The sequence below is a fragment of the Arachis hypogaea genome, chromosome 19 (genome assembly GCF_003086295.3).
Source record: "Arachis hypogaea cultivar Tifrunner chromosome 19, arahy.Tifrunner.gnm2.J5K5, whole genome shotgun sequence".
NCBI lineage: Eukaryota > Viridiplantae > Streptophyta > Magnoliopsida > Fabales > Fabaceae > Arachis > Arachis hypogaea.
In genome coordinates, this window is record NC_092054.1 from 150,239,245 (window position 1) to 150,266,109 (window position 26,865).

The window sequence follows — 26,865 nt, forward strand, 5'->3', positions numbered from 1 at the left end:
TTTACGTTAAAAGTGAGAAATTATTTACGTTTAAAAGTTATTTATGTATAAATAGCGCATAAATATAAAAAAAATTATAACAATTTTGTTAGACTTTGTTAGTGAAATCACCGGATGCAGAGAGCATTATTGTTAACAAATTTTGTTTCCCGTCTTTTTCCTTTTAGTTTGGGGAAGGAAAAAAAAATCTAGTGTAGTAAGCTTTTTTTCAATTTTTATTTCTATAATAAAAAACAAAACAAAAAAAGAAGGAAAAAGAAAATCACGTGCATAGCATGCGGTGAATAGTTGCTCTGGCATGTGTCTCTTTCTCTTCTTTGTTAGCAGTCCCTATAAAAGCACAAAAGCACCTGCCTTCTCAGCCCCCTCTTCTTTCTCTCTTCCTTCTCCCTTCTTTCTCCCCCACTTGTGTTTCAGAAACACAGAAAACCAGAATCTCCAAATAGCCGAAAAATCTCGGCTAGGTCACCGTCCAAATCACAAAAAGGAAGGGTTTTTAACCTCAGATGGCGAAGAAGAGAAAGTCGATAGCGACCAGCCTCGACGAGGTGGATCGAACCATGTATACATCATTTTGCAGTGCCGCTAATTCATTATCGCAGCTCTATACTCACGCCATGAACCAACAGAAGCTTTCTTTCCAAGCCGGTGAACGGCACGGTCTTGTAATTATTCTCCTCTCACTTTTTCTTGTTTTGTTGCTCCAAAGATCTTAGATTTTTAGCTTTTGTAATTCTGGGTCTTTGATGTTTTTGCCCTTGGGTTTTATTAGGGCTGTTCTCCGTGTTTTTTTCTTTTTTGGGGAAGTTAGAAATAATAAAATTATTTTTTTTATGGTTTTATTTTGAATCTTAATTTTAAATTATGCCTAGGCTGAAAAATCCCTTGGATTGTTATGGTTGGATGGCATGAAAAGTGGACTTGTAGTGTATCATATCTTCGGATGCTGTTCTGTTTTTGCGTGTTTCTCTGAATCATATTTAGGGTTTTAAATTGTTAAAACCAAGGGAAATCTTTTTAATTGTTGGAAGTAAAGAATGCTAACAATTCTTAGCCTCTTCACTATTGAATATGTGGCCAAATTTGGCTAATAGTTCTTAAGGTGAATGAACAAGTCCTTCTAGTAATATTTGATTGAAGGATTCAGCTCATATTCAGGTATAATAATCACTATGTGCCTGTGCTCATGAGTTTCAACTTAGCAGATGCTGATATTCAATTGCTGATGATTGTTTTGGAAAATAAAATCATTAAGATTCTTTTGCTGAATTCTGGTTCTGTTAATTTCGTTGCTGGTTTGTTTGTTGTGTTTTAATGTAGTGGATTTAACCTAATAACTTTATCTTGATTCACTGAACCATGTTAGATTGAGTATATAATCAGATATCAGGTGAAACTTGAAAGTACTGTTGCCTAGGTTGGTTTACATTGTTGTAAAATGATGTTTTCTCAAATGAAATTGAGACGGTTGAGATTAGAAGTTTGAAGTTTTTGCAAAATTTTTGCTTGCCTTTATTAGTGTCCAAAAATATATTCTGTTTCCACTTTCGAGAAATTTTGCTAACATTCAGCAGGTTTTCATACATGTTTGCTTTTCTAAATATTATTATGGACTTTGGTGATTGCTTTTTGGAGCCTGGTTTCAATTCAAGAACTTGGGATAGCTTGTGATGGAAAATATTACCCCGTATTCTTGTCCCCATTTTCTCCTCCTTTGATTATTAAAGTTTTAACCATTTTCAGCTATGGTTCAAGTATGAGAAACATTGAACAATTTTGAAAGTTTTCTTGGTTCTTATTTCATTTTCTTGGATCCCTTTATGATTTTAGGAAAAACTCTGTCAGTGGATCTGGAGACAACAAGAGGGAGGATCAAGGGTTGCAACAGTTGATATACTTAACTACATTCAGGTAGTATCATGTATAAATTTTCATAAATCCTTCTGCTGATTGAGAGTGGCTTAGTGGGGGAAATGTGTATTTCTCTAGCAAACAACACCAACACACACATGGGGTAAAAGGGGTTGAGAGAGATATATGGACTATAGAAGTGGAAGTTAGTGAAAAGAAAGTGCGTGATCTACGGAAGTTGACCTGATCATGAGCTGGGTTTTCTCTTGGGATTGTTGAATTTTTGAAGGGCCTAAGCTAAGCAGCACAGAATTTTGTGTAGAATTTGGCCCAAATCCCACCCATGATCAGGGATGAGTTCTTTTACTGCCCATGGAGAAAGAGGTACAAGATAGTTTTGAAATGCTATACCAGTCTTGCTGTCTTCATTCCTCAACTATCAGTTGAAGTTTTCATGGTTTTAAGAAACATTCAGTGGAGAAACTATGCTTGCTTATTTATCAGTTGTCTGTTGTATCTATAAGTAGGCTAATTCACTTCTTGTTGCTTTTCATTCTGTTTTTCTGCAATCCTGTCTATCTTTCTTTTTTTATTTTCTTAAATTAAGAGATGGTTTGTATGGAGATGTTCTTTTTAGTTTTAGTTTCTGTGAAATGGTTTATTTGAAGTTGTATATTTTACTTGTGGGCTTCAAGACAGTACAAAATTGCCCTAAAGCTGCTTCTTGATAGAGGTAGAAAAAATAATTGTAGATCTTATGCCACTTTGAAGATTTGCTGGATCATCCATTTAAAATCTTGTGAATATGATTATGAAACTTGAGAACTTGATGATCTTGTGGCAATCGAAAAGGGTAGTTACGCAGGATAGAAAATATTTTTGAGATTGATAACTTACCCTGAAAATTAAAGCGATTATGGTTGTTGTGTGTGGTTGTGGCTATTTAGATATGTAGATGTTTTGGGAAAAGTGTGATACTCAATGTTTGGCTGCTCTGGGATGCCTTTAGGCTTTGAGATTATTGGATTTGTTATTCTTGGTTGTAAAGTGCATATGTGAAAGTTTATTCCACTGTTTGCAGAATGAGCTTGATTATTGTGGAGAGGAGCCATCTGTGTCGCCCAGAGCACCACCACAACACCAACAATCTCAACCAGTAATGCATGTGACTAATTCCGGCTTTCCATTAACTTCAGGGTCTTCTGTCCAAACAATGATGGGGCAGGGACTCCGGTCTGAACAATGTGATAATCAACCAAAGAATTCTATGTTTTCAAATGCTTTGTCAAGCCCTATCCGTCGAAGTCTTCAGCACTATCAAGTTGGCGAGGGTGGGAATTACCCTAGTGGCCCCTCCTTGGTGAATGGAAATCGGAACAGTGAACCAAGCTTTGTTCACCAACAAAGCAGGGATTCTAGTGCATTCAATCCCAATGATTCTGCCATGGACATGCACGCAGACTAGTCGTGTCTATTTTTCTATCAACTGCATATCCGTGTTTGGCCATCCTTATGCATTACCTGCAATAGATGTGAACATCCGTTGGAAGTCAGTATCCGGTGTTTGCTCGTCACGTCCAACAAGAAACGGCGGTAGGTCGAGTCAGTTCTATTAACCTATTGATATGCTTATGTTATCCAAGTGATCAGTATTAGTTTGGATCTTAATTTTCTGTGTAAAGCTTTTTTATTTTTTTATTTTTATTTTTTGGTTGAAATAATTTAAAAGCATTTTATTTTAATGTTTACCATGGTTGCCCCATGTATCTCCTCTTTTCTCAATGTAGTTCTTCTATCTGAAGTTTCCTATGTAAATCTGTCCTGTTCTCAGATCCCCTATATGGCAATTTACAGCTTCGGGCATCTTTTGTTGATCCCTTCATTTTTCTTTTCATTGCTATGCTGTTATTCCCTAGTGTGTAAATATGTGATTCCACAGATCTTTTCTTGTTGGGTTATCAAGAGAAGGAATAAAAACACCCCATTTAGGCTGCAATTTATTTCTTCATGGGTGAATTGAAACTAAGTTCCTAGTATGGTTGTGATGGTGATGTTGATGAAAAATAGTTTAGGAACTTGGTATATATGCTTTGCCACCAGGTCAAAGCTTGACATTTCCAAAATATTGCAAAGAAACAATTGAAAAGGGAAAAAAAGGAGCTACACTTGGAACCACAAGGTTAAAGTTTGAGTATGCAAAAGGAGGAGCAAGGAAAATAGGGAAGAAAGGTATTACTATTACTATCTGGAATTGCTTGTGCTGTTGTGCTTATGTGATAGCAGAGAGAGTTTATGTTTTCGTGCACTGGCACACTTTCTTTAATTCAAGTGTAGAATTGCTCCATGGAATATTCTCCTAACTTGGTGTTTTCCCTGTTTTGATTACTTGCACTGCCTGCTATCTCTCTTGTTTATTTTTTTTTTCTTTTCCTAATTCTCTTCGAGCAAAAACCTTTAAAAGAATTTGGTTATTTTTTGAAAAATGGTTAAAGGTTAAAAGTTATTTTTTTTTTAACTTGGTAATTACTAATTAGACGGTTGGTTAAAATAATTTATTTGAAGAATAATTCATTTCTTGAATTTCATTTTTCCCCTTGTATAAAATGATTAAAATCTTGGGTTTTGAATAAAAAAATTCCGGTATACAAGCATAAAACATTTTGTGTTAACATAAGAATGGAAGGAAAAAAACATAAGAATGGGAGAAAGAGAAAGGCCATATCCTGAATATTACGCGGAAAAAGAAAAGGCTGATGCCTAGAAAAATTTTATGGTTAGATGCATTAAATTTTGATTTTAGGACTATTTTTTTTTTTTTTACCAAAATAGGAGATTCGAACCCCGCAACCTCTTAATTGAGTATGGGGAGATTTATGCCATTTGAGCTATTACTCATTGGCTAAATTTGGAAAGATAGGAAACTCGAACTCGCAACCTCTTAATTGAGTATGTGGAGTCTATGCCATTTGAGCTATTATTCGTTAGCTTAGGACTATTTTTTTTACATGAGTAGTTTTAATGTAAAATATGAGAATATTTGATTATTTCAATATTTTATACTGTTATAATAACAGCATAAAACGTCATTGATGTTTTGTTAAAAATTAATTTTTTAATTATAAAAAGACAAAACATTATTAACATTTAAAAAAAAATCATTTCTAAGTTCTAATAATTGAATATTAAAAAAATTCAAAAAATAGACAGATTTACATAATTGTTTATTAGGCTTAACATTGTTTAAAAATGGTAATTAATCTATGTTATATTAAAAATGTGAGAACACTAATATATGAAACTGAAACCCAAGTTTTTAAATGATAGATATTGTAAACTAGAGAGTATTTTGTGCTCAAACTATGATTTCAGAGTTCCAAATCAAAAGTAAATAACCTTAAATGTAATGCGTGATAATATAGTTTATTAAAGTTGATTTAATAAAGATGGTTAAAAAAATAATAGTTTACTAAAATTACTTTTAAAATTTAAAATAATTTTAATAGATATAAACATAATATTTTTTTTTTCTTTTTGACGTGCAATATGCATCTTCTTTAGGATATTTGAATACATTGTTCTAAGAAGGGTTTTATCTTACGGGTTTTATTAAATTATACCTTTTTGACCACTCAATCATTTATGCACCAGGTATAGCTTCAACTATGCTCCCACACTATCATTAAAGAGACTAATGCAATTTATATATCCTATCTAATCTGCGGTTTTACGTAGATCATAATAATTAATGTTCATATTTACTATCTCAAAAGAAGAACATCTTTTATCCAAAATAACAACTAATTAAATATTTAAAAAAATCACGTTCAACATACGCATAAATAGAGACACATTGCCTTAGTGAGCAAAAAAATCACATTGCCTTAATGCGCTTTTAAGTTTTGTTTAGAGTTGAATCAGATTCATTTAATTTAGTTGGCAAATGAGTCCCCTAAAAAGAAGTTACATGAGGCATAAAATTGATAGAAGCGAATATTTTGAAGATTGATGAAGTGCAGCTGACTCAAACCAAACTTAAATACGTAAGAAAAAGAAAAGAGGAATTGGAGGGTCTGCATAGAGAGGCAGAAGATAGCAATAACTTTTCGTGTGGTGTGTTTTGTTGCATCAAAATTGGCACACCTCTCCGATCCTCCTGCCTCCAAATCTCTTCACCACGCCACCTCACTATCTAAATCATAGTCTCTCTATATATGAATCAATCCCAACATCTATTCCATTCACAAGCTACTATATATTATAGGAAACATTTCAAGTGCACGGTCCGATGTTTTAACAGTTGATTTCAATTAATATATATTATATATTTTTTATAATTCAGATCAATGGTTAAAACAATTGAAATACCGGTACTCTCGGTGCACTTAAAATGTTTCCTATAGTATATATAACAACAACAACAACAAACCCACTAAATACGATTCGCTACATAGATCAAAGTCATTAAACGATATAATTAAACTCTATCATATATTTTAAAAACATTTAAAATTTTTTTTATATTATATAATTTCACAAGATATATATATATATATATATATATATATATATATATATATATATATATATATATATATATATAGATATATATGCAAAATTTGGATCTTTTATTTTTTGTTATTATCTTTTTTGTATATCACAAAAAAAATGTCAAGATTGAATAATTTTTTTAAATAAATAAAATAAATATTATAATTATTGATATATGCATTTTGTAGACAATTTACGTTTTTTTATATTAAATCTTATCTCGTTTATCCAGTGTAAACGAGATAAGCAACGTTGGCGCCTATAAATACAACTCGTTGACAGATCGTCTGGCCCATTCTTCACCCATATTTTTCACATTTATCTCTACCTTAGTCTATTTTATTGATCTTTCTGAGTTTCTGAGACATTATGGCATGTAATTCTGACATCAATCGCCTGAACGCTAACTGGCACGTTGCGGGAGCCATTGACTTTGAGATTGGTGTTATCTTTTATCATTCAAATTAATAATTGCTTGAGATTGAACTAGTGAATAGAGGGAATAGACTGAATGATGTTTGGGTAACACAGCGTATGTTAGTTGGCAAATAGGAATTATAATAATTATAAGCATTTAAGTTTATTCATAGTGAAGTTGTTATTCATAGGGATGGATAAATAACTACTTAGTTTGAGTTGAATCGTTGATTTAAAGGTTTTACTGGTTACTTTTATTGTTTTGAATTCGGGAAGGCATTTTAAGTATTTTTTTTAATATATAGTATGTTCTACTATTTATATGAGTTGCACATTATATTTTTTTAAAATAGCTTTGAACATGTTAGAGAAGTTAGTTTGAACTTTTGTATTTATAAAATTTTTACTTGTAAACAGAGGCCTCGCTTTTTATTGTCTAGACGAATTAGTCACACATTTGCACCCCTAGACGTCATCGTCCTTTATTTGAGGGAAGCTTGGTTTGGAGACACAGTGTAGCTCAGGGGCTTTGCCGTTGACAACCCCCTGATCACTGCATTCGTGGAGCGGTGACGTCCGGAGACCCACACATTCCACCTGCCATGGGGTGAGTACACCATCACCTTGCAGGATGTTGTGTACCACCTTGGGATACGCACAGACGGAGAGCCAGTGGGTGAGTGCTTGTGTGACTTCCAGACCTGGCACCAACGGCCAACATGGGAGTACGTAGAGGAGCTCCTATGTGCCAGACCGCCCCTTCCAACGCAGCAAGGTGCGCAGAGAAAGGAGTCGTTCAGCATCAAGATGACCTGGCTCAAGGACCGAGTCTGGCAAATGCCAGTGACCACCGATCCAGCCACCCTCTGACAGTACACTAGGTGCTATATCATGCTGCTGATCGATGGATACCTGATGACCGACAAGTCTAACAATCAGGTGCATATTGTAAACCTCGAGTAATTAGTAAATAATTAACTAATAAATTAATTATTATTCAAAAAAATTAGAAAATTAAATTTTACAATTTAGGGGATAGAAATAATTAAAATACGAATTTTAACACTAATTTTAAAAAATTTTGACCTAAAATTAGACTGTTGAGCCAAATTGGTTAAACTGGACTCAAAGCCCAACATATAAGGCCAACAACTCAGCCTTATTCCCCAAATCATAAGGGAATTCACGCTGCTAAGAATAGAGAAAGGAATGGAACCCTAACTTCATTTGCTTCCAAATATTAATCCCACGCATCTTTCAATCTGGAGCTTTAATTGATGAGCCGTTAGCGATTACGCGTTTGTCTCGGAATTCTCTATGAAACCATCTAAACAATGAGGTAAGGGAATCACATTTTCTCTTCCATCTCTCCTGTAACAGCCCAGACCACCCGCTAGCACGATATTGTCCGCTTTGACACACAAGGCCTCACGGTTTTGCCTTTGACGATAGGGATGCTAGCCGAAACCCCCCCACACTCACTTGTCAAAACGCGTCATGCTAGGGAGAGGTATCCACACCCTTATAAGGAATGCTTCGTTCCCCTCTCCAACCGATGTGGACCTTACAATCCACCCCCTAAGGGAGTCCAGCGCCCTCGCTGGCACATCGATCCGGGTTCTGGCTCTGATACCATCTGTAACAGCCCAGACCACTCGCTAGCACGATATTGTCCGCTTTGACACACAAGGCCTCACGGTTTTGCCTTTGACGATAGGGATGCTAGCCGAAACCCCCCACACCCACTCGTCAAAATGCGTCATGCTAGGGAGAGGTATCCACACCCTTATAAGGCATGCTTCGTTCCCCTCTCCAACCGATGTGGGCCTTACATCTCCCATTTTCAATTTCGAAAATTTTAGGTTTTGGTATTGAGAAATTGAATAATTTTGATGGTTTAGGTGAACTCTAGCAACAAGTAATCACTGGGTTTTGCCTATTTGACTCGTGGGTAAGGTAAGAACTTTTTAAACCCTAGTGAATCATGGAATTAGTGAGCCTTATAATGATTATAATGATGTTTTGTAAAGTAGATTGTATTCTTATTGATTTGGAGTTCAATTTGGCAGTTTGGAATGAAATTCGGGTGATTGGGCTTGCGAAATTGGAAATTGTGACTTGGAGCTTGTGAAGGAAAGGAAATTTAAGGTGTTTTCGGCTAGGGAGAAATCGGCCAAGGGTGTGATTTTGGTTTCTCGTAGTTAATATTGAATGTCATGTGAAAACTTAGGCTAGTGGCCGTAGGACATACATACATCATATGCATTTGTATGTTTTGCTTGAGTGTGAATTGTTTTGCTTTGCCTAAATGCTTATATATGCTTAATTGGTATTTTTTCTCACTATCATATCTGTATCTCTATTTGTGTTTTCTTTGTTTGCATTGTATGTCTTTGCAACTGAGAGATCTCTCATACTGGCAGAAGTGACGTTGAAGGTTGTTCCACTGGTATTTCGGAGGGTTGGAGGAGACGAAAAGTGAAGTGTTGAGTTTAAGTTAGGTTTAGAACGTAGATACCTTAGATAATTTACCCAATTTATGACTTTGTATATTCCTTTAAGTTAAATTCTGAGTGTCGGAGTTTTAGGATTACCTCTGACTTTTTCGAGACCTTTTATATTAACTATGCGGGGCACCTTTACCATGTTGAGAATCCCCAATTCTCATTCAATACATATTTCTGCTATTTTTCAGATGCAGGTCATGAGACACTTCATTGAGGATACTGGAGACCATCTTCAAGCGAAGAAATATATTTTGGGTTAACCATTTTGTTTCTACTTGTATATATTTGTACATAGTTATTCTCCGCTCTTTGTATTTTGTATTTTGTCCCTCCTAGAGGTTGACTTGGAGAAACAGGAGTTTATATTGTAGTTTGAGTAATATTTTGGGGTTGTATATGTATCCTTAATTTCGCAGGTCGAGTTTAGAGTTTGGTTTTCTGTATAAGCCTTCTGTCTTATCGGTTTTTTTTTGCGAGCAACACATCTTTAGTTTCGTTTTGATCTAACCTATTTTTCTTCAAGGCACGTAGATATATTATTCTTGTTATATATGTAAGTATTTTTATTTTTAGAGGTCGTAGCACCTCGCCACCTCTGATTTATGTTCTAGGCGTAAAGCTCTGTGTGGTATGGTGTTACATTATGGTATCAGAGCAGTTTGTTCCTGTAGAGCCTGAGGGACTGACTGACTATGCTTCTGGGCATACTTTGTGTTATGTGTATATGCTACTTAGGATATTTGACTGATATGTGTAACAACATACTTGTTCGTGAGCATGCATTTGGGACTTTAAAGCACTAAAATTGAAATATTGAAACTGATCACCTTAATATCAATTGTTTGATGTGAATAGGAATCAAATGGTGTCTCATAGACCTGGGCAAGGTATTCAGAGAGTGCTTTCCTCTACTTTTTTTAATAGCTAAAATTTTCGAGGGCAAAAATTTCTGTTAGGGGGGTAGAATGTAAACCCGTGTAATTAGTAAATAATTAAACAACAAATTAATTATTATTCCAAAAAAATTAGAAAATTAAATTTTATAGTTTAGGAAGGTAAAAATAATTAAAATATGAATTTTAATACTAATTTTAAATATTTCAGTCCAAAATTAAGCCGTTGAGCCAAACCAATTAAACCGACCCAAACCTAGCCCAAGGCCAGACATATAAGGCCAACAACTCTGCCTTTTTCTCCAAATCATAGGGGAATTTACACTACTGAGAAGAGAGAAAGGAATGGAACCCTAACTCTATTTGCTTCCAAATATTCAATCCCACATATCTTTTAATCCAGAACTCCGATTGATGAGTCATTAATAACCACGCGTTCATCTCGGAATTCTCTACGAAATCATCTAAACAATGAGGTAAGGGAATCACATTTTCTCACTCAGCTCTCCCCTTTTCAGTTTCAAAAATCTTAGGTTTTGGTATTGAGAAATTGAATTATTTTGATGGTTTAGGTGAACTCTAGCAATAAGTAATCACTGGGTTTTACCTGTTTGTCTTGTGAGTAAGGTAAGAAATTGATAAAATCCTAGTGAATCATTGAATTAATGAGCCCTATAATGATTATATGATGTTGTGTGAAGTAGATTGTATTCTTGTTGATTTGGAGTTCAATTTGGCAGTTTGAAATGAAATTCGGGTGATTGGGCTTGCAGAATTAGAAATTGTGACTTGGAGCTTGTGAAGGAAAGACAATTTGAGGTGTTTTTGGCTAGGGAGAAATCGGCCAAGGTATGATTTTGATTTCTTGTAGTTAATGTTAAATGTCGTATGAAAACTTAGGCTAGTGGCCGTAGGACAGGCATATATCATATGCATTTGTATGTTTTGCTTAAGTGTGTATTATTTTGGTTTGCCTAAATGCTTATATATACTTAATTGCTATTTGCTCTAACTGCCGTATCTATACCTCTATTTGTGTTTTCTTTATCTGCATTGTATGTCTTTGCAACTGAGAGATCCCTCATGCTGGCGGAGGTGACACTGAGGGTTGTTCCACCGGTGTTTCGGAGGGTTGGAGGAGACGAAAAGTGAAGTGTTGAGTTCAAGTTAGGTTTAGAATATAGATACCTTAGATAATTTACCCAATTTATGGCTTTGTATATCCCTTTAAGTTAAATTATAAGTGTCGAAGTTCTAGGATCGCCTCTGACTTTCCGGGACCTTTTATATTAACTATGTGGGCACCTTTACCATGCTGAAAACTCCTGATTCTCATTCCATACATATTTCTGCTATTTTTCAGACGTAGGTCATGAGGCACATCATCGAAGATACTGGAGACTTTCTTGAAGCAAAGAAATATATTTTGGATTAACCATTTAGTTTCTACTCGTATGTATTTGTATATAGTTGTTATCCGCTCCTTATACTTTGTATTTTGTCCCTCCTAAAGGTTAACTTGGAGAAACTGGAGTTTATATTGTAGTTTATATTGTAGTTTAAGTAATATTTTGGAATATATATATACTCTGGCAAGTCTTAATTTCGCAGGTCGACTTTAGAGCTTGATTTTACTTATCCGTTGGAACTCGCTCTGTGTGTGTGCGCGCCTTCTATCTTATTATTTTTTTTTTTCGCGAGAGATGCATCTTCGGTTTTGTTTTGATCTTACCGTGTGTGCGCGCGCCTTCTATCTTATTGTTTTTTTTTTTGCGAGAGATACATCTTCGGTTTCGTTTTGATCTTACCAATTTTCTTTCAAGACTTCTAACTATATTATTCTTGTTATATATGCAAGTATTTTTATTTTTAGAGGTCGTAGCACCTCACCACCTCTGATTTATGTCCTAAATGTAAAGTTCTGTGTGATAGGAATTTACATTATGGTATCAGGATAATACTCTCCTTCACAGACAAAATCGATTAACAATCTACCTTTAAAGTGCAAGAATTCGCAGTGTTATAACTCGGAGAAGAAAATGGTGATAAGATTCATAAAACTCTGGAGAGTAAAAAGTTACGCTCTCTTTTTTTTTTCCTTCTTAGCGATATGTTTCATATAGAGAAAGAAACATTAGGTGCAAACATTTCATACATGTTAATACCCACGTTTGGAGCAGAGAGCATTATTGTCCATGTAGGCAATTTTGTCACTGCTTTGTTATTAGTGTAATTGACGGCACGATAATATTAAAATTTTTTAAATATTAAGAATATAAATAGAACAATTTAAATATTAGGAACAAAAATAAAACTTATCTCAAACACCAAAAACAAAATAATACTTTACTCTACACATAAATCACACCACCAAAATCATTCATGGCATATACGTTCATGACTCTTCTATATTTAAATGTTGTAGCCGGCAGGTTAATGCTATCACATTTATACTGACATAAGAAAATGATATGATAAAAAATTTTAAAAAATATTTTTTTTCTAATTATTAGTTATAAGCTATTTATAAAGGATTTCATTTTTCATATTTTATACTTTATATATAAATATTTTTAGACATAAAATTTTATTCTACTAAAAGCAAAAATTAAAAAGACTATTAAAAATATTATTTTTTCTATTTTAAAATAAGTATGCTTTCAATTTTTGATAAAAAAAAAGTAATATATTTAAACTAATTATTTATTTAAATATATTAATTTTTTAATAATTTAAAAAAATAAAAATGACACTTATTTTAAAACGGGAGTAATCCTTATTAGCAACATAGAAAATTAGAAACGTCAATAACTCAATTTTACAAGGAGTGTTTGTGTGTAAAATGTGAAATTTCTTTAGAGTAAAGTATCGTTTTTATCCTCAACATTTGTGGTAAGTCCCAAAATTGTTTCTAACGTTTCAATCGTCCTATTTAAATTATTAACGTTTTAAAATTGACTCAATGTTGTCCTGCCGTTAGGGATCCGTTAACAGAATTGACGGCGGGACAAAATTGAGATGATTTTGAAACGTTAGGGACTTAAATAGGACGAAAATGTTGGGGAAAAAAACGATACATAGAAATAAATTTTAATTTTATCCTTCAATAATATCAATTTTTCACTATACATAGTATTCAATTATTTTTTAATCACATCTAAGTAAATTACACTTAATCATATTACTTTCATTTTAAATAAATTAATTTTTTTATAATTTTACTCTTAAAAATTTTTAGTTATCATGAAATATTTTTAAAATGACTAGTATATAAACTTACGAAAAAAAATATATATATAATAAAATATAAATTATACCTTTTGTCTCTAATATATCAAAATTCTTTAAAATTATAAAAAAAATAAATTTATTTAAAATGAAAGTAATGTGATTAAGTGTAATTTACTTAGATGTAATTACGAAATAATTAAATACTATGTACAGTAAAAAATTGATATTATTAAAAGATAAAATTAAATTAAAATTTATTTTTATGTATCGTTTTTTGTCTCCAATATTTTTATCCTATTTAAATCCTTAACGTTTTAAAATTATCTCAATTTTATTCTATCGTCAATTCTATTAATGAATCTTTACGACAAAACAATATTGAATCAATTTTAAATAAGACGATTAAAATATGAGAAAATGACACTCCCCTCCCCTGCCAGATGCTAAAATGACATTCCCCTCCCCTCTATTTATAAAATGTACACTCTCCTCCCTTATAACTTTTAGAAAACCTCCTCTTTAATCCATTTTAATTTTTTTGTGTTAACTAATGTTAACTTTATCTATTTTTCAAGAAAAATAAATTATTTTTAACAAAATACTCTTTAGCAAAAAATTTATTTTTTTGTCATTAAATTTTACTTACCAAAATACCCTTTAATAAATTATTTTTTATTGATTAAATTATACTTTTACCAAAATATTTTTTAAAAAAATTAATAATTAAATTATTTTTTTCTAAGATATCCTTTCATAATTTTTTAATTATTAAATTATAATTTTGCCAAACTTTTTGTTAATATTTTTTTATATTTTATTATTAATTTTTAATATCAATATATATTATTTTAACATTAAATAAAAAATCATACCATTGTTAATATGTATAACAATTAATATATATTGATATTAATATTAAAAAATAATCTTACTAAGATTTTTTTAATATTAAAAAATTTTTTTAACACAAAAATTTTTTTGTGTTAACTAATGTTAATTTTATCCATTTTTCAAGAAAAAATAAATTATTTTTTATAAAAATACCTTTTAACAAAAATTTTATTTTTTTGTTATTAAATTTTGTTTACCAAAATACCCTTTAATAAATTTTTTTTTTGATTAAATTGTATTTTTCTCAAAATATTTTTAAAAAAATTAATAATTAAATAATTTTTTTCTAAGATACTTTTTAATAATTTTTTAATTATTAAATTATGATTTTATCAAAATTTTTGTTAACATTTTTTTAATATTTTACTATTAATTTTTTGATATCAATATATATTATTTTAATATTAAAAAATCTTAGTAAGATTATTTTTCGTTATTAATATCAATATATTAATTGTTATACATATTAACAATGGTATGATTTTTTATTTAATGTTAAAATAATATATATTGATATTAAAAAATTAATAGTAAAATATAAAAAAATATTAACAAAAAGTTTGGTAAAATTATAATTTAATAATTAAAAAATTATGAAAGGATATCTTAGAAAAAAATAATTTAATTATTAAATTTTTTAAAAAATATTTTGATAAAAATATAATTTAATCAATAAAAAATAATTTATTAAAGGGTATTTTGGTAAGTAAAATTTAATGACAAAAAAATTAATTTTTTGCTAAAGAGTATTTTGTTAAAAATAATTTATTTTTCTTGAAAAATAGATAAAGTTAACATTAGTTAACACAAAAAAATTAAAATGGATTAAAGAGGAGGTTTTCTAAAAGTTATAAAAAAAGAGAGTGTACATTTTATAAATAGAGAAAAAAGGAGTGTCAATTTACCATCTCGCAAAAGAGGAGAGTGTCATTTTCTCTTAAAATATTAAAAACAACTTAAAGACTTACCCAAACATTTTGCGGACAATTTCTTTATCTAGTCCAACACATTGATTACTCGTAAGATTTGTATTTAGTAAACAGATATTGACTTATCCGAACAATTTTGGAGATATTTTCTTCAAATGAGATTTTTGTGTGTGGTGAATCTAACATATATCAAATTATCAATTTCATCGTGTCGACCACTTTAGTTGACGTACGTCTTATCTTTACCCTATGATTCATCAATACAAAAAGTTAAATGCTTAGAAAGATGTGCGTATAATGGAGGATATTTGGCTACTATTTTCTATAATTTTCCAAACACAAACGTAAATTTTTTTTAAGTAAATGCTCAAATTGGTTTATAATTTTTTTTATAAATTAATTTAGTCACTTAAATTTAAAATAAATTAATTTAATCTATATTATTTAAAAATATTGTGTATAAATTAACTATTAAAATTAAATTAATTATTAATATATTTATATATAAATATATATATAATATAATTTATTTTTAATATATATTTATATTTAAACATATATTTTATATTAATACGTTATTTTAATAATTTTAATATATACGTAATATAATCGAAAATTCAAAATACGAGTCATAATATGACATAAGTCCCGCCCACAATTTTTTTGTTGACATTATTTCTGTCGTCCTTGTATTACCTATTAAATGTCATTGCTTAAAAATGGTTTTGTTTTGTGGTTGTCCATAATAAAAGAAAGAATATATTGTATGATTCATTATTCATTCAATTAATCAAATTAAACATATATCTATATTCAATGATGATTATTGTTCGTACGAGAGGTCGAGAGCTCACAAACCGTTTCTTAAAATCAAAAGGGTTCTACTTCTATACTTCTATTGTTTCCTCTATATTGGTTAATTTGGATAAAATAAAAATACTTTTGTATATAAAAAATTAAACACTAAATAAATTATCAAATTGAAATATGTTTAAAGTTTTAAAATAAATTTAAATATATATCTAATTTTATAATTTATATATAAATAAGTGAATTTTAAGAGTTTAATTAATGTGTTATATTAATAAGTTTTAATGTCATTAGTAGCAAAAATAACAAAAAAATTAATGTGACTACTTAAAATTTTTTAAATGATAAATTTATTTAAAATATTTAAAAAATAAATAATTTTTTGTTATTTTTTAAGTAGTCACATTAATTTTTTTGTTATTTTTAAAAAACAAATTTGATGAATTATTTTTTTTTATGTACATAAGTGCATTAATGGACATTTAATAAGGTGTTGTGTAACACCAAATAAATTAAGGTACTATACTAGCCTAGGACTACAAAAACCACTATTAAGATAACTTATCATAATATTGTAGAAGTGCCAAAAGAAAAGAGAAAATTAAAGAAGCAAAAATGTTGTGTGCAGTTAATAAAAAATAGTGACTAAATTAATTATTATGTGATTATGTATGAATATATATTTTTCATAGATACTGAACATAATTATTAAAGAAGAATACTTAATTAAAAATAAAAATAAAACACACAACATATATATATACCATTACCACCACTACTATAAGCTCACATTGAAAAACGGGGTCATGTCGCTATCATACGCCGTGTGCGTCGCTATCCCTATCCTCTTTTTAAATAATTGGATCCAGAACAAAATTTAATTACTAAAAATAAGTAAATATAAATTAAATCATTTTTTTTTCTGGTGTCTTATAAATTAAACGATATAGTACTACTACCAAATCATTTTTATTTTTTTCTTAATTAATTTCCTTTTTTCGTTTTGCGTTGAGCGTTAAATACTTTAATTCAATTCTCGCCGAGGTTTTCGTGTAGCTGCCATCATCTCGCACAGAGACATGCTGCTACTCGTCGTCGTTGATCCACGCGCCGCTTTCCTCCGCCGTTGATTCATCGCTGCTCCTCTTGGTACTCCTAGCTTTCTTCGATCTGAGAATTTTCCGTTTGTTTCCAGTGAAACTCAGAGAAAATTGATAGTTTGATATCTCGCTTTTGATTTTTTTTTTTGAATTTATTTCTTGGATTTGAATATGTGAGTTTTTGGAATAACTATTAACTCCGCTCGAGTGCGATTTAAGAGTGTTCTATTGTTTGTTGCTTGCGTTTTTATGATTCTGTTTCTCCAGCATTCGAACGAGCTTGGTGTGGCTTTCGTGATTTGTTCTTTTTCTGCAATTTTGGATTTTGCGAGGGGAACCGGTACCATGCGTTTCGCGAGTTTTTGCATTGAACAAATGATGATATCTTCCTCTTCTATTGTTGTTGTTGTTGTTGATGATGATGATGATTGTATTGTTGTGCATGTTCATTGGGTTGGTCAAGAATATCTATGACGGTTTACATTGATGATTAAGATAAGATGGATGGGGGTATTCATTGAGTTATGTTTTGATGATGTTAATAATTTTGATAATTTCAGTGAGAACGGAACTCAATGAATTTGAGCCTTTGAGGCCCCTCTTCTAACTATCTGGGCTTTTGTACAACAGATGCACAACGCTGTTGGGACTTTATTCTTGATATAGTTTATTATACGATATTCGAAGACATGTGATACATGATTGTTTCAAAAGAAAAATATTAAAAAGAACAAAAACTTAGACGTTGAATCAAATTGAATTCTGTTTTAGCCTCTAGAAAATTGAGGAAGCCTTAACGGTAGTGTTAGTCCTGTATTTTGTCCTTGTCTTAATTCCCAAGTCATTTCAAGTCTGTATGTTCCCTGCGAAATGTGTCGACGTTAAATTTGTTTGATTGAACATATTCTGTCTTTAGATAGCTGAAAGGAATAAGTGGAATGAAAAATAGTTAGAAATAGTTAAAGTAGATCAGAAGTGTAAAAAATTGAAGCAATATAAAGTCGTTCTGATCTCAAATCTGATAATCAATTCTTTTTTGTTTCTTCTTGAAAGGCTTGTTTCTTTGGTTCTTCTCAGGGAGGGAGCCACAAATCGAAATCATTTTATGGTGTGCCCATGAGCAGAACTGATGCTATTGGCAGTAGAAGGAGGAGGGTTCTTCTCGTCTTCGGCTTCAGGATATAGCAAGGGCCTGAGCCTTCTTCTGCTGGGTCAGAGGAGTGAGGATAAACCCATGAGAGTTGCGCCGTGGAACCATTACCAGTTGGTAGACCAAGAATCTGACACTCAGCTCCAGCTGGCTTCCACAAAGAACTACCTCCCCCGCGGGTGTGCCTCCTTTGTTTGCTTTGGTCGCACTTCCGCAGGGCATGACACTCCATCTCCTCTCAAAGTGGGCCCTGCTCAACAGCATGATGTCTCCTCAGGGTCATTTGTTTCCAACCAGGGAAAGGATCCCTCTACTCATATTGATAATGAGAATGATAATAGAAAGGTTGTACTTAAAAGTAGCTTGAAAAGGCCGCGAATTAATAAATCAGTGGACGCTGCTAATGAACATGAAGCATCAGATGGAAAGGTAGCTGATGCTCCTGGTGCCCAACCAGAGAGGAGGAGAGTGCAGTGGACAGATGCTTGTGGTAGTGAGCTTGTTGAAATACGAGAATTTGAGCCCAGGTATTTGGATATTTTATTTTCTATTTCAGCTGTTATTAAAGGAAAAATAATTCTATTTGTCCCCTTGCCATATATTAAAAGGTCCTGTTTATCAGACTTCATCATTAGGAGCACCTGAACTTCATTAGGTGCAGCTGATGCTAGTGAATCAGATATGCTAAGATGATTATTGATAATTGCTACTAGGACATGTACTTTTTATATTTTGGTTGATCTATGTACATTTTGTATACTATTGGAAATAGCACAAAAACGGAGGTTGCTTTAGAATTTTCATACTTGTGCTATGATGTTGGAGAAACATGAACAAGACTGCAAGAGTAATAGAATCCCCTTAGGAATTGTGTGCTCATCTACCATTTGATTCTCTCTGTGTAATCAGCAATACACTATTTTTGGGTAAAGAAATGCTGTTCATTAATTAATGAATTTACTTGTCAGATATGGAGTTTAGTAGGGAGTTGCCCTAGAACTCATTTCATAGTTGGCTTTATTGTTTGCTTCTGAAGGGGCTAATGGCAAGTATTATTGGGGATTGTTCTGCTGGTCTTTTTTTCTTTCTTTTTTGACAGTAAAAGATGCAAATTTGTGATTGATAAATTTTTGGGAATGGCTTTAAAGTTCCACAAGTTAGGTATGATAAGCACCTGTTGTTTTTGTTTTTTTTTTTTAATTGAAAAAAGAAACCTTATTATAAGTAAGTACTCTGAGAAAATTTTTCTAATTTGAACTACATTTATTCTACTCTTCAAATATCAGTTTATTAGGATTTTAGCTGTTAGCAGTTTTGCAATATTTTTTTGCCAAAAATCTTATTACCAAAATTCTTATTAACTCCCGAACAGTTCATAATCACTCACAGCAACCTTTTTGGAGACTAAATCATTATGCCTACTAAGGATCAAACTGTAGATGTTATTTATGAGCCTTGCAAGATTGGCCTAACAGATGATCATAGTACATCAGACAGTGTATGTATGTCTAATGTGTTTATATAGGCATGCGTAAAAATAATTGCTTTAGATCAATTACTCAAAAATATATAGCTTTTGTTCATTTAAATAGTTCTTTATCACCCACAGTTCCACAGAAATTTCAATTTCTTTCTTACACTTTCTCCCTTTAGTTTAGCTCATGTAATTTTGTTCCAATTTTAATTCGGCCAGGATGTCACTAACAATGATACCCATACCCTGTCATAATCTGCCGATGTAACACTGGCAAATTGAATGTCCACACACGAAGTCTTTTCCATGTTAATACAACATTTAGAACTCAAGTTTATCTTCAGTCTATACTTTCCTCCTAGGTCACTTCAGTGATTCTCAATACAAATCCCATGGGGCTGCCTGGTGAACAAGCTCTTGCGTTATGCAGGTTCCAGAAAATGGCTGCTCCCAAAGGAAAACATAAAATCTCATTAGTTTGTTGGATGTAATATATAGAGAACAAGGAAAACATAAAATTTCCTTAGTTTGTTGGGTGTAATGTATAGTGAAGAAGGAAAACAGAAAATCTTGTTTTTTTTTCTCCAGTAAATTAGCATGTTGCAATGACAGGGAACATTGAGATTCGATCTATATTTTATGCTTTATCCTTGTTTATGTCTTTCTTTTAATCTGTCTATTACCCGATCTGTACTTTGCTAGGTTCAGAACCGTTCATTTCATGTATTCTGTGTTGAGAGTGTTTATATACTTGATGATTTTGTTGTGAACGAGTCTTGAAGGTTTCTAGCAGTATTCATGTGATGCTCTTTTTGTTTTTCATTTTTCATGTGTTATTACCTACTTGAATTGATTCAATAATATGGGCTCTTTTTTGTTTTTCATTTTCGCGTGTTATTACCTACTTGAATTGATTCAATAATATGGAATTATCTTACAACTGCAGTGAGGATGATGGATCAGATGATGAATTTGAAAATGGAAGTGGCAGGACTTGTTCCTGCGCGATTATGTAAAGCGGAGTCATAATTGATGATAGGATCAGATCACATTCATCGGGTTATTCACTGCTAACACAATCCATCACTCGACCTGAGGCAAAAATGGAGCAAATATTTTTCAGTCTTGTGGAGATACATACACCAACACCACCTTGATTAAGCGATTATTTGTGTCTATAAATTGCTTGCTGCGGCTTTAAATTTTGCTCCTTCACCCTTCAACAATTTGTTGTATAATTCTTGTCATGTGTGAATTCTTTACCTTTGATTCATCATTTTTATGCTACATTATGTATTTTTATATGGATTAACAGAAGTTAAGTTATATTCTATGGCGTTCTCTAGAAGATTTGAGTTGGGTGGTGATATGATCCAGCAAAAGGTGCAATGACATTGTCTTCGCAATGTAGCCAACTCCAGCCAGTGGGATATAGCTTTAGTTTTGTTGTATGTTATCTAGAAGAAAGGTAATACAAATGTAAAATTTTGTAAAGAATCAGGGTTGTCATGATGGGAATGTAAGTTTGCGGGGGTGGGTCTTGCTTAATTTTTTTTATTGGAGAAAACTCATGTTCTTACCTTCTTGCAATTGCTCAAGATGAGGCTGTAAATCTGTAATGAGCTTGGTATGAGGATGAACTCGTTATTGCAAGTTGGAATTTCAAAGTACTATTTCCTTAGACCAGTTTGTTTATTTTTGATGTGCTAAATATAGACTAGAAAAAAAACTTGTTAACTGAGTAAGTAATTAATTCTAACATAATTGAGAAAACATATTTTAACTAATATAAAAAAATGTTTATTTACTGAGGTTAAGCCTCGTTGACAAAAAATATATATATTTAGTATATGATTTAAGGGTATATATTTCCTTTTTTTGTAAAAATAAAATTGATTTATTAATTACTTTTTTTTTTTTTAATATTTTGGTGCATCCTCATAAAAGTCAAGAGAGTAAGCAAAATCCAATAGATGATGGTGGAATTCTACTTTTTTCCAGTTGTGAGAGAAGAAGAGATGGAGTAAGTTAAAAGCAGTTGCTTCTCCACTTGGCCACACCTTGTCCACACAAGTTGTTCTGATAAGATCCCTTAACATCCACACTTCCAAACCCAACTTGAAAAAGTTAAAATCTTTGAGGATTGTTTGTGAGCATCATCAGAAAATATGTCTATGACATGTTCCTTCCCATGCATCAAAATCCCAACTTGTTCTTCATCATCATGCACATCTTCATCATCACCACTACCACCAACACATTCCTCATATTACTCTCTTAGATTCTCTTCTTCCAAGCCTTTTTATGCTGTTTCCACCATAAGGAACTCTCAGACTGAAGGCCCTATCAGAAGACCAGTGGCTCCTCCTGTTAGAGACCCTTCTTCTTCTTCTGGTGGCACTGTTCCTCAGCCCATTAAGCCCACACCACCTTCTTCTCAGCCTCCACAACCACCACAGAAGCCACCACCTTCTGCTGTTTCTGATGATAAGAATGTGGTCACACTAGAGTTTCAGAGGCAAAAGGCCAAGGAGCTTCAGGAATACTTCAAACAGAAGAAGCTTGAAGAAGCTGCTGATCAAGCTCCTGTCTTTGGCTTCATTGGCAAGAATGAGATTAGCAATGGAAGGTAAAGGAAAAAGTCTTTCTTTTTGTTGTTAGGGTTTATGACTTCATACTTTTTGTTTAAGAGTTAGGGTTAAATTTACTTTTTATTCATGAACAATGACTACTAATTTGTCTTCAAAATATTGAATTTCAGTTTCCAGCTCTTGTAATTCTACAAATAATGGTAATTCTGATTGTAATGAGTACAGGAAATTAGGCATAGAAATGTGATAAAACAATAGAAACAGTGAGTTTATGTATGATTGTTATTGGAAAAGTGAGTTACTGAAGAAAGAAGAATTACTAAATCAGAGAGAAATTAGAGAAGATAGAAATCAGATGAGGAGAGAATTCAATCCACTTTCTACATAATCCAATTGGTTACAATGGTTAACACCTTTATTTATACTATTTTTTCTACTAATAAACTAACTACCTTTGCTCTACTCTACTAATTAAGCTAGGCCCAATATAGTAGAACTTGTTAAACATTACAATAACTGAATTGAATTGTTTGGGAACAAATTGGTGCAACCATGGGGGAACACATTGGAGTAAGAACCATGCTAAGTGAAATGATGTATTGTTTGCTCATTTTACCTTGTACACTAAGCTAACAGACAGATCCTTCCACTGTTGGATGAGGTGGTGACCTATAGGATTGATCCCACACCACATCTAATGGTGAAAAGGTTAGGGGTGACAAATGTGTAGGGCAGGGATCAAGCTCCACCCTAACTCTATCTACGAGGTTAAATCCCTCAATTCGAACCTTACCCGTATCTTAAACCTCTCAATGCGGCCCTACTTGACCCAACCTGCAAAAAACAAATTTATTTTCACTCAAACACAACATTTAGTCCTTACACATTTCATAACATCAAAGATGAATTATTAGTTTAGTGGTGCTGGCAACTGCAAAAGTCAGAACTTGGGATCAAATTTTCACTCGCCCATCATATATATATATATATAGAACATTAACATTATATGGTGCAGTGATTTCTTAGCATAATCTACTTTGCGACTCCCCATTATTTGCATTATCCGGGGAGTGGGAGGATTAAGATGTTGACAAAGGAGGGTTTAAAGATGAGTAGTGGTGGATGTGTAATATTAAATTCCAATATTCTTGGCGAAACAATCCCTTTTATTCAAGTCTTAGAGGAACAGTTAGTCAAAGTTTCAGTAAAGCACAATATATATTGTTCTGCAAAAGGCTCCATTGTGGTGGTGGCAGTCATGTTTATTTTACTTTGGGTGGTTTTTGCTGCATTCTTACTCTTCCCACTGATATTTTTACAGCTGTTTATCAAAGAAGCATAATTTTTCTGTTTTCTTGCCAACTTGTGCTTAATCATTTTCCATTCTTTTGAGATAATACCTCATAGCCCTTTATTATTCTAGGACATTCTATCACATCTATGCAAGTTTCTGCCTTATTTATTTGACTTTTTAATCTTGAACTTTGTTATCTTACAGATGGGCAATGTTTGGTTTTGCTGTTGGGTTGTTAACAGAATATGCAACAGGCTCAGACTTTGTTGATCAAGTAAAGATCCTTCTCTCGAATTTTGGGATATTAGATTTGGAATGAACAACATAAATATTTTGTTCCTTACTTACCTTTCCCTGTCACTTTTTTATACATCGTCGGATCGATGTCCCAAAGAATGACAGGGATAGATAAAAGGGAATAGAGCGAGTACATTATATACAGTTAATACTTTCTTGTTACCACCTCCTTAGTGTAAGCAACATTGATCAATTTGTTTCATCTTCATTTTATAGCAAGCAAGCTTGCTTGCTTTCTCTTCATATTGGTGATAAAAGAAAATAACAAGAATGTGATTTTCCTGTTTGACTATGCTCAACTCTTGTGTGTGTATATATAACAAATGCTTCACATTTGATGCATTAAACTTGCAACACACCTTGCAAATTGCAATGGCAACAATGTTTGAAAATGCTAATTTGACAAACAGGAATTCAACCAACAAATTTTCATAGATCATTGTAGATTTTGGGAGACTTTTAGCTGTTAAATTAGCATTTCTTACCATCTCACTGTCTTTTTTAGTTTTTTTCATTTAATTATTTACAATGTTGGATTGATCCAGGGATGTCGCCCTTGTTAGGAGGTGAAAGGAAAGGGAGGGAGTATTATTTATTTATTGAGAACTTTATTGACATTGAAAATAAACAAACATAAATAAATAAAACTGAAAAGGGAAAAATGACACCTCATTAAAGCTCTAGGTACCAATTGGCACTATGGGCAATGGTGTCAAAAATATTATTCAGAACGGCAAATTGCTTTGTAACGCAAGAAAGTAAGCACCACTTTTGTCATGTATTTTTAGAACTTAAAAGTTAAAACAATTGGAGATGTATATATAAGTGAAAGAATGAGTTAAAAAATGAAATTCGATCTGTTTAGTAGTGACTAGAATTATGATTAGATTCTAACCCTCCTCGCCAATCTTATGGTTCCACTGAAAAGTCTCCTATTGTTTTAGAGTGGTAGATGCGCAATATATAATATGAGAAATGCTATTTGTACACCAAAATCAGCTATTAAAATCAGCCATTAATGTATTTATACAGAGTAAAGTATCGTTTTTGTCCCCAACGTTTAGGGTAAATCCTATTTGTGTCCCTAACGTTTAAATCGTCCTATTTGTATCTCTAACGTTTGTAAAAGTGATTCAATGTTATCCTGCCGTCAATTACACATCATGAGCGCTTTAGTTTGAATTTTAAAAATCCCTTCTTGAAGTTAGAATACAAATAGAATCGATGTTCCACTCCGAAAAATAACTCATCAAAAGTTGAAACTAATTCCTACAACATTTATGTAATTCACTTTTATGGGAACATAATTGAATCTAAACACAAATAGTGGGTATAATATTAAAATCAAACACATCCAAGTGAGACCTAATTGAGAATGAATATATCCAAGTGAGAATAATTGAAAAATATAATCTGATTTATTAGTATAATTGATAGTAGGATAACATTGAATCACTTTTATAAACGTTAGGGACACAAATAAGACTTACCCCAAACATTAGGGACAAAAACGATACTTTACTCTATTGTATATAAATACATGTATAGTTTAATTCATTTTTAATGTGTATTTGTATTTCAATATGTATTTTATACTGTGGCTGACTTTGGTGACTGATCTTGGTGTACACGTAGCATAACCCATATAATATAACTACCAATTCGGTATCTAAAAGAGATTTAGTGGCTGACAAAAAAATTTCTCAAAGATGTTATCGATAAAAAATTGAAAATAACTCTTAAATAATTTGAAAATACGATAAAAGTAACTAATAAGTATTATATTTTTTGTAAATGACAAAAAAAATTTATATTTAATAAATGATTTATTCATTTGATCCGATTTTTTGACAATATTTGAATAATTATTTAAAAATGATCATTCACACTAAAAATAATTAAAAAATTCACTTGACATCAAATTATTAAAGTTTAAAAATAAAAATATCTCAATTTTTAATAATAATTATAAAAATTTATTTTTAGAATATATATTTAGTATTCAATTTTTTATTGTATTTTTTAATTTTCCAATAATGCAAACTTTCTATTACTATTTACTCCATAATATAATATCATTCTATCCGAACATCATAGCTACAAAAAGCAACGCTTGGTTATCATCAGTATCTATCTTTAATTGACGCCTTTTATGTTTCCCCTCATTTTATTTGTTAAATTTAATTGATAAGATCATTTCATGAAGTAAAAATATCTCACATCACCCAGATTGAGAGTCATCTTGTTAATTTGGCGTCGTCATTCTCGTATAGTTGTCCTTTTTCCATTCTCTATAGGAGTTAGAAGCTTAACTAAATCTATAATTGACTATATTTGATGGAGGTGAATTTTTTTTAATTTTATTTTACATTTAAGTCAATATTAATTAATTTTCTATTTCCATATTAAAAATATTAGTCTCTTTAATATTTTTCATAATTTAATTCAATTAATTGAATTCTTTTTGGCTGAAATTCTTGCTTTAATAATAAGATAGGAGTACGTAAATTTGATTAGATCATTAATAAGCAACAGTGATGTGATTTAACTTTTAAGAACTATTAAATAATTTAAAATATTTAATTAAATTGTTTAATATAATATATTAATATTTAAGTTATTTTTTATAAAAAAACATTAATAATAATCTTGTAATTAATATAAAGTAATACAAAAATGATTTTATAACTTAATCCAATCATAGAGATGGAAACAGATATTTTTATAATATTTTTTAATTTAATAAATTTAAAAAATAAATTATTATATATACAGATTTAAATTTCAAAATTTGTAGGTAATCAAAGATTAAAGCTAAGATACATAAATTAATGCGGGCTATAAGTCTTGTAGTTTTTTCACACGCCATGTATCGGTTTTTT

General features: G+C 31.5%; 3 protein-coding genes across 4 annotated transcripts; all 3 read left to right on the top strand.

Annotated features, from left to right (window-relative positions):
- The first annotated feature begins 340 nt into the window (after positions 1-340).
- Positions 341-3,725, top strand: LOC112775706 (uncharacterized). The gene is made up of 3 exons (XM_025819534.3): positions 341-665; positions 1,831-1,911; positions 2,933-3,725. Exons 1-3 carry the CDS (start codon positions 507-509, stop codon positions 3,314-3,316), a joined length of 624 nt encoding a protein of 207 aa, XP_025675319.1. The 5' UTR covers positions 341-506; the 3' UTR covers positions 3,317-3,725.
- Positions 3,726-16,865: 13,140 nt separating this feature from the next.
- On the top strand, positions 16,866-21,482 carry LOC112780034 (uncharacterized). 2 transcript variants are annotated; one of them, XM_025824384.3, is made up of 3 exons: positions 16,866-17,226; positions 18,231-18,854; positions 20,748-21,482. In XM_025824384.3, exons 2-3 carry the CDS (start codon positions 18,307-18,309, stop codon positions 20,815-20,817), a joined length of 618 nt encoding a protein of 205 aa, XP_025680169.1. In that variant the 5' UTR covers positions 16,866-17,226; positions 18,231-18,306; the 3' UTR covers positions 20,818-21,482. The 2 variants fall into 2 exon arrangements, with proteins under 2 accessions (XP_025680169.1, XP_025680170.1); XM_025824385.3 differs by having other exon boundaries at positions 16,867-17,226; positions 18,255-18,854.
- Positions 21,483-21,716: 234 nt separating this feature from the next.
- Positions 21,717-24,282, top strand: LOC112780035 (light-harvesting complex-like protein OHP2, chloroplastic). Its single transcript, XM_025824386.3, has 2 exons — positions 21,717-22,430; positions 23,891-24,282. The coding sequence occupies exons 1-2, from the start codon at positions 21,970-21,972 to the stop codon at positions 24,003-24,005; spliced, it is 576 nt and encodes a 191-aa protein (XP_025680171.1). The 5' UTR covers positions 21,717-21,969; the 3' UTR covers positions 24,006-24,282.
- The last annotated feature ends 2,583 nt before the right edge of the window (positions 24,283-26,865 follow it).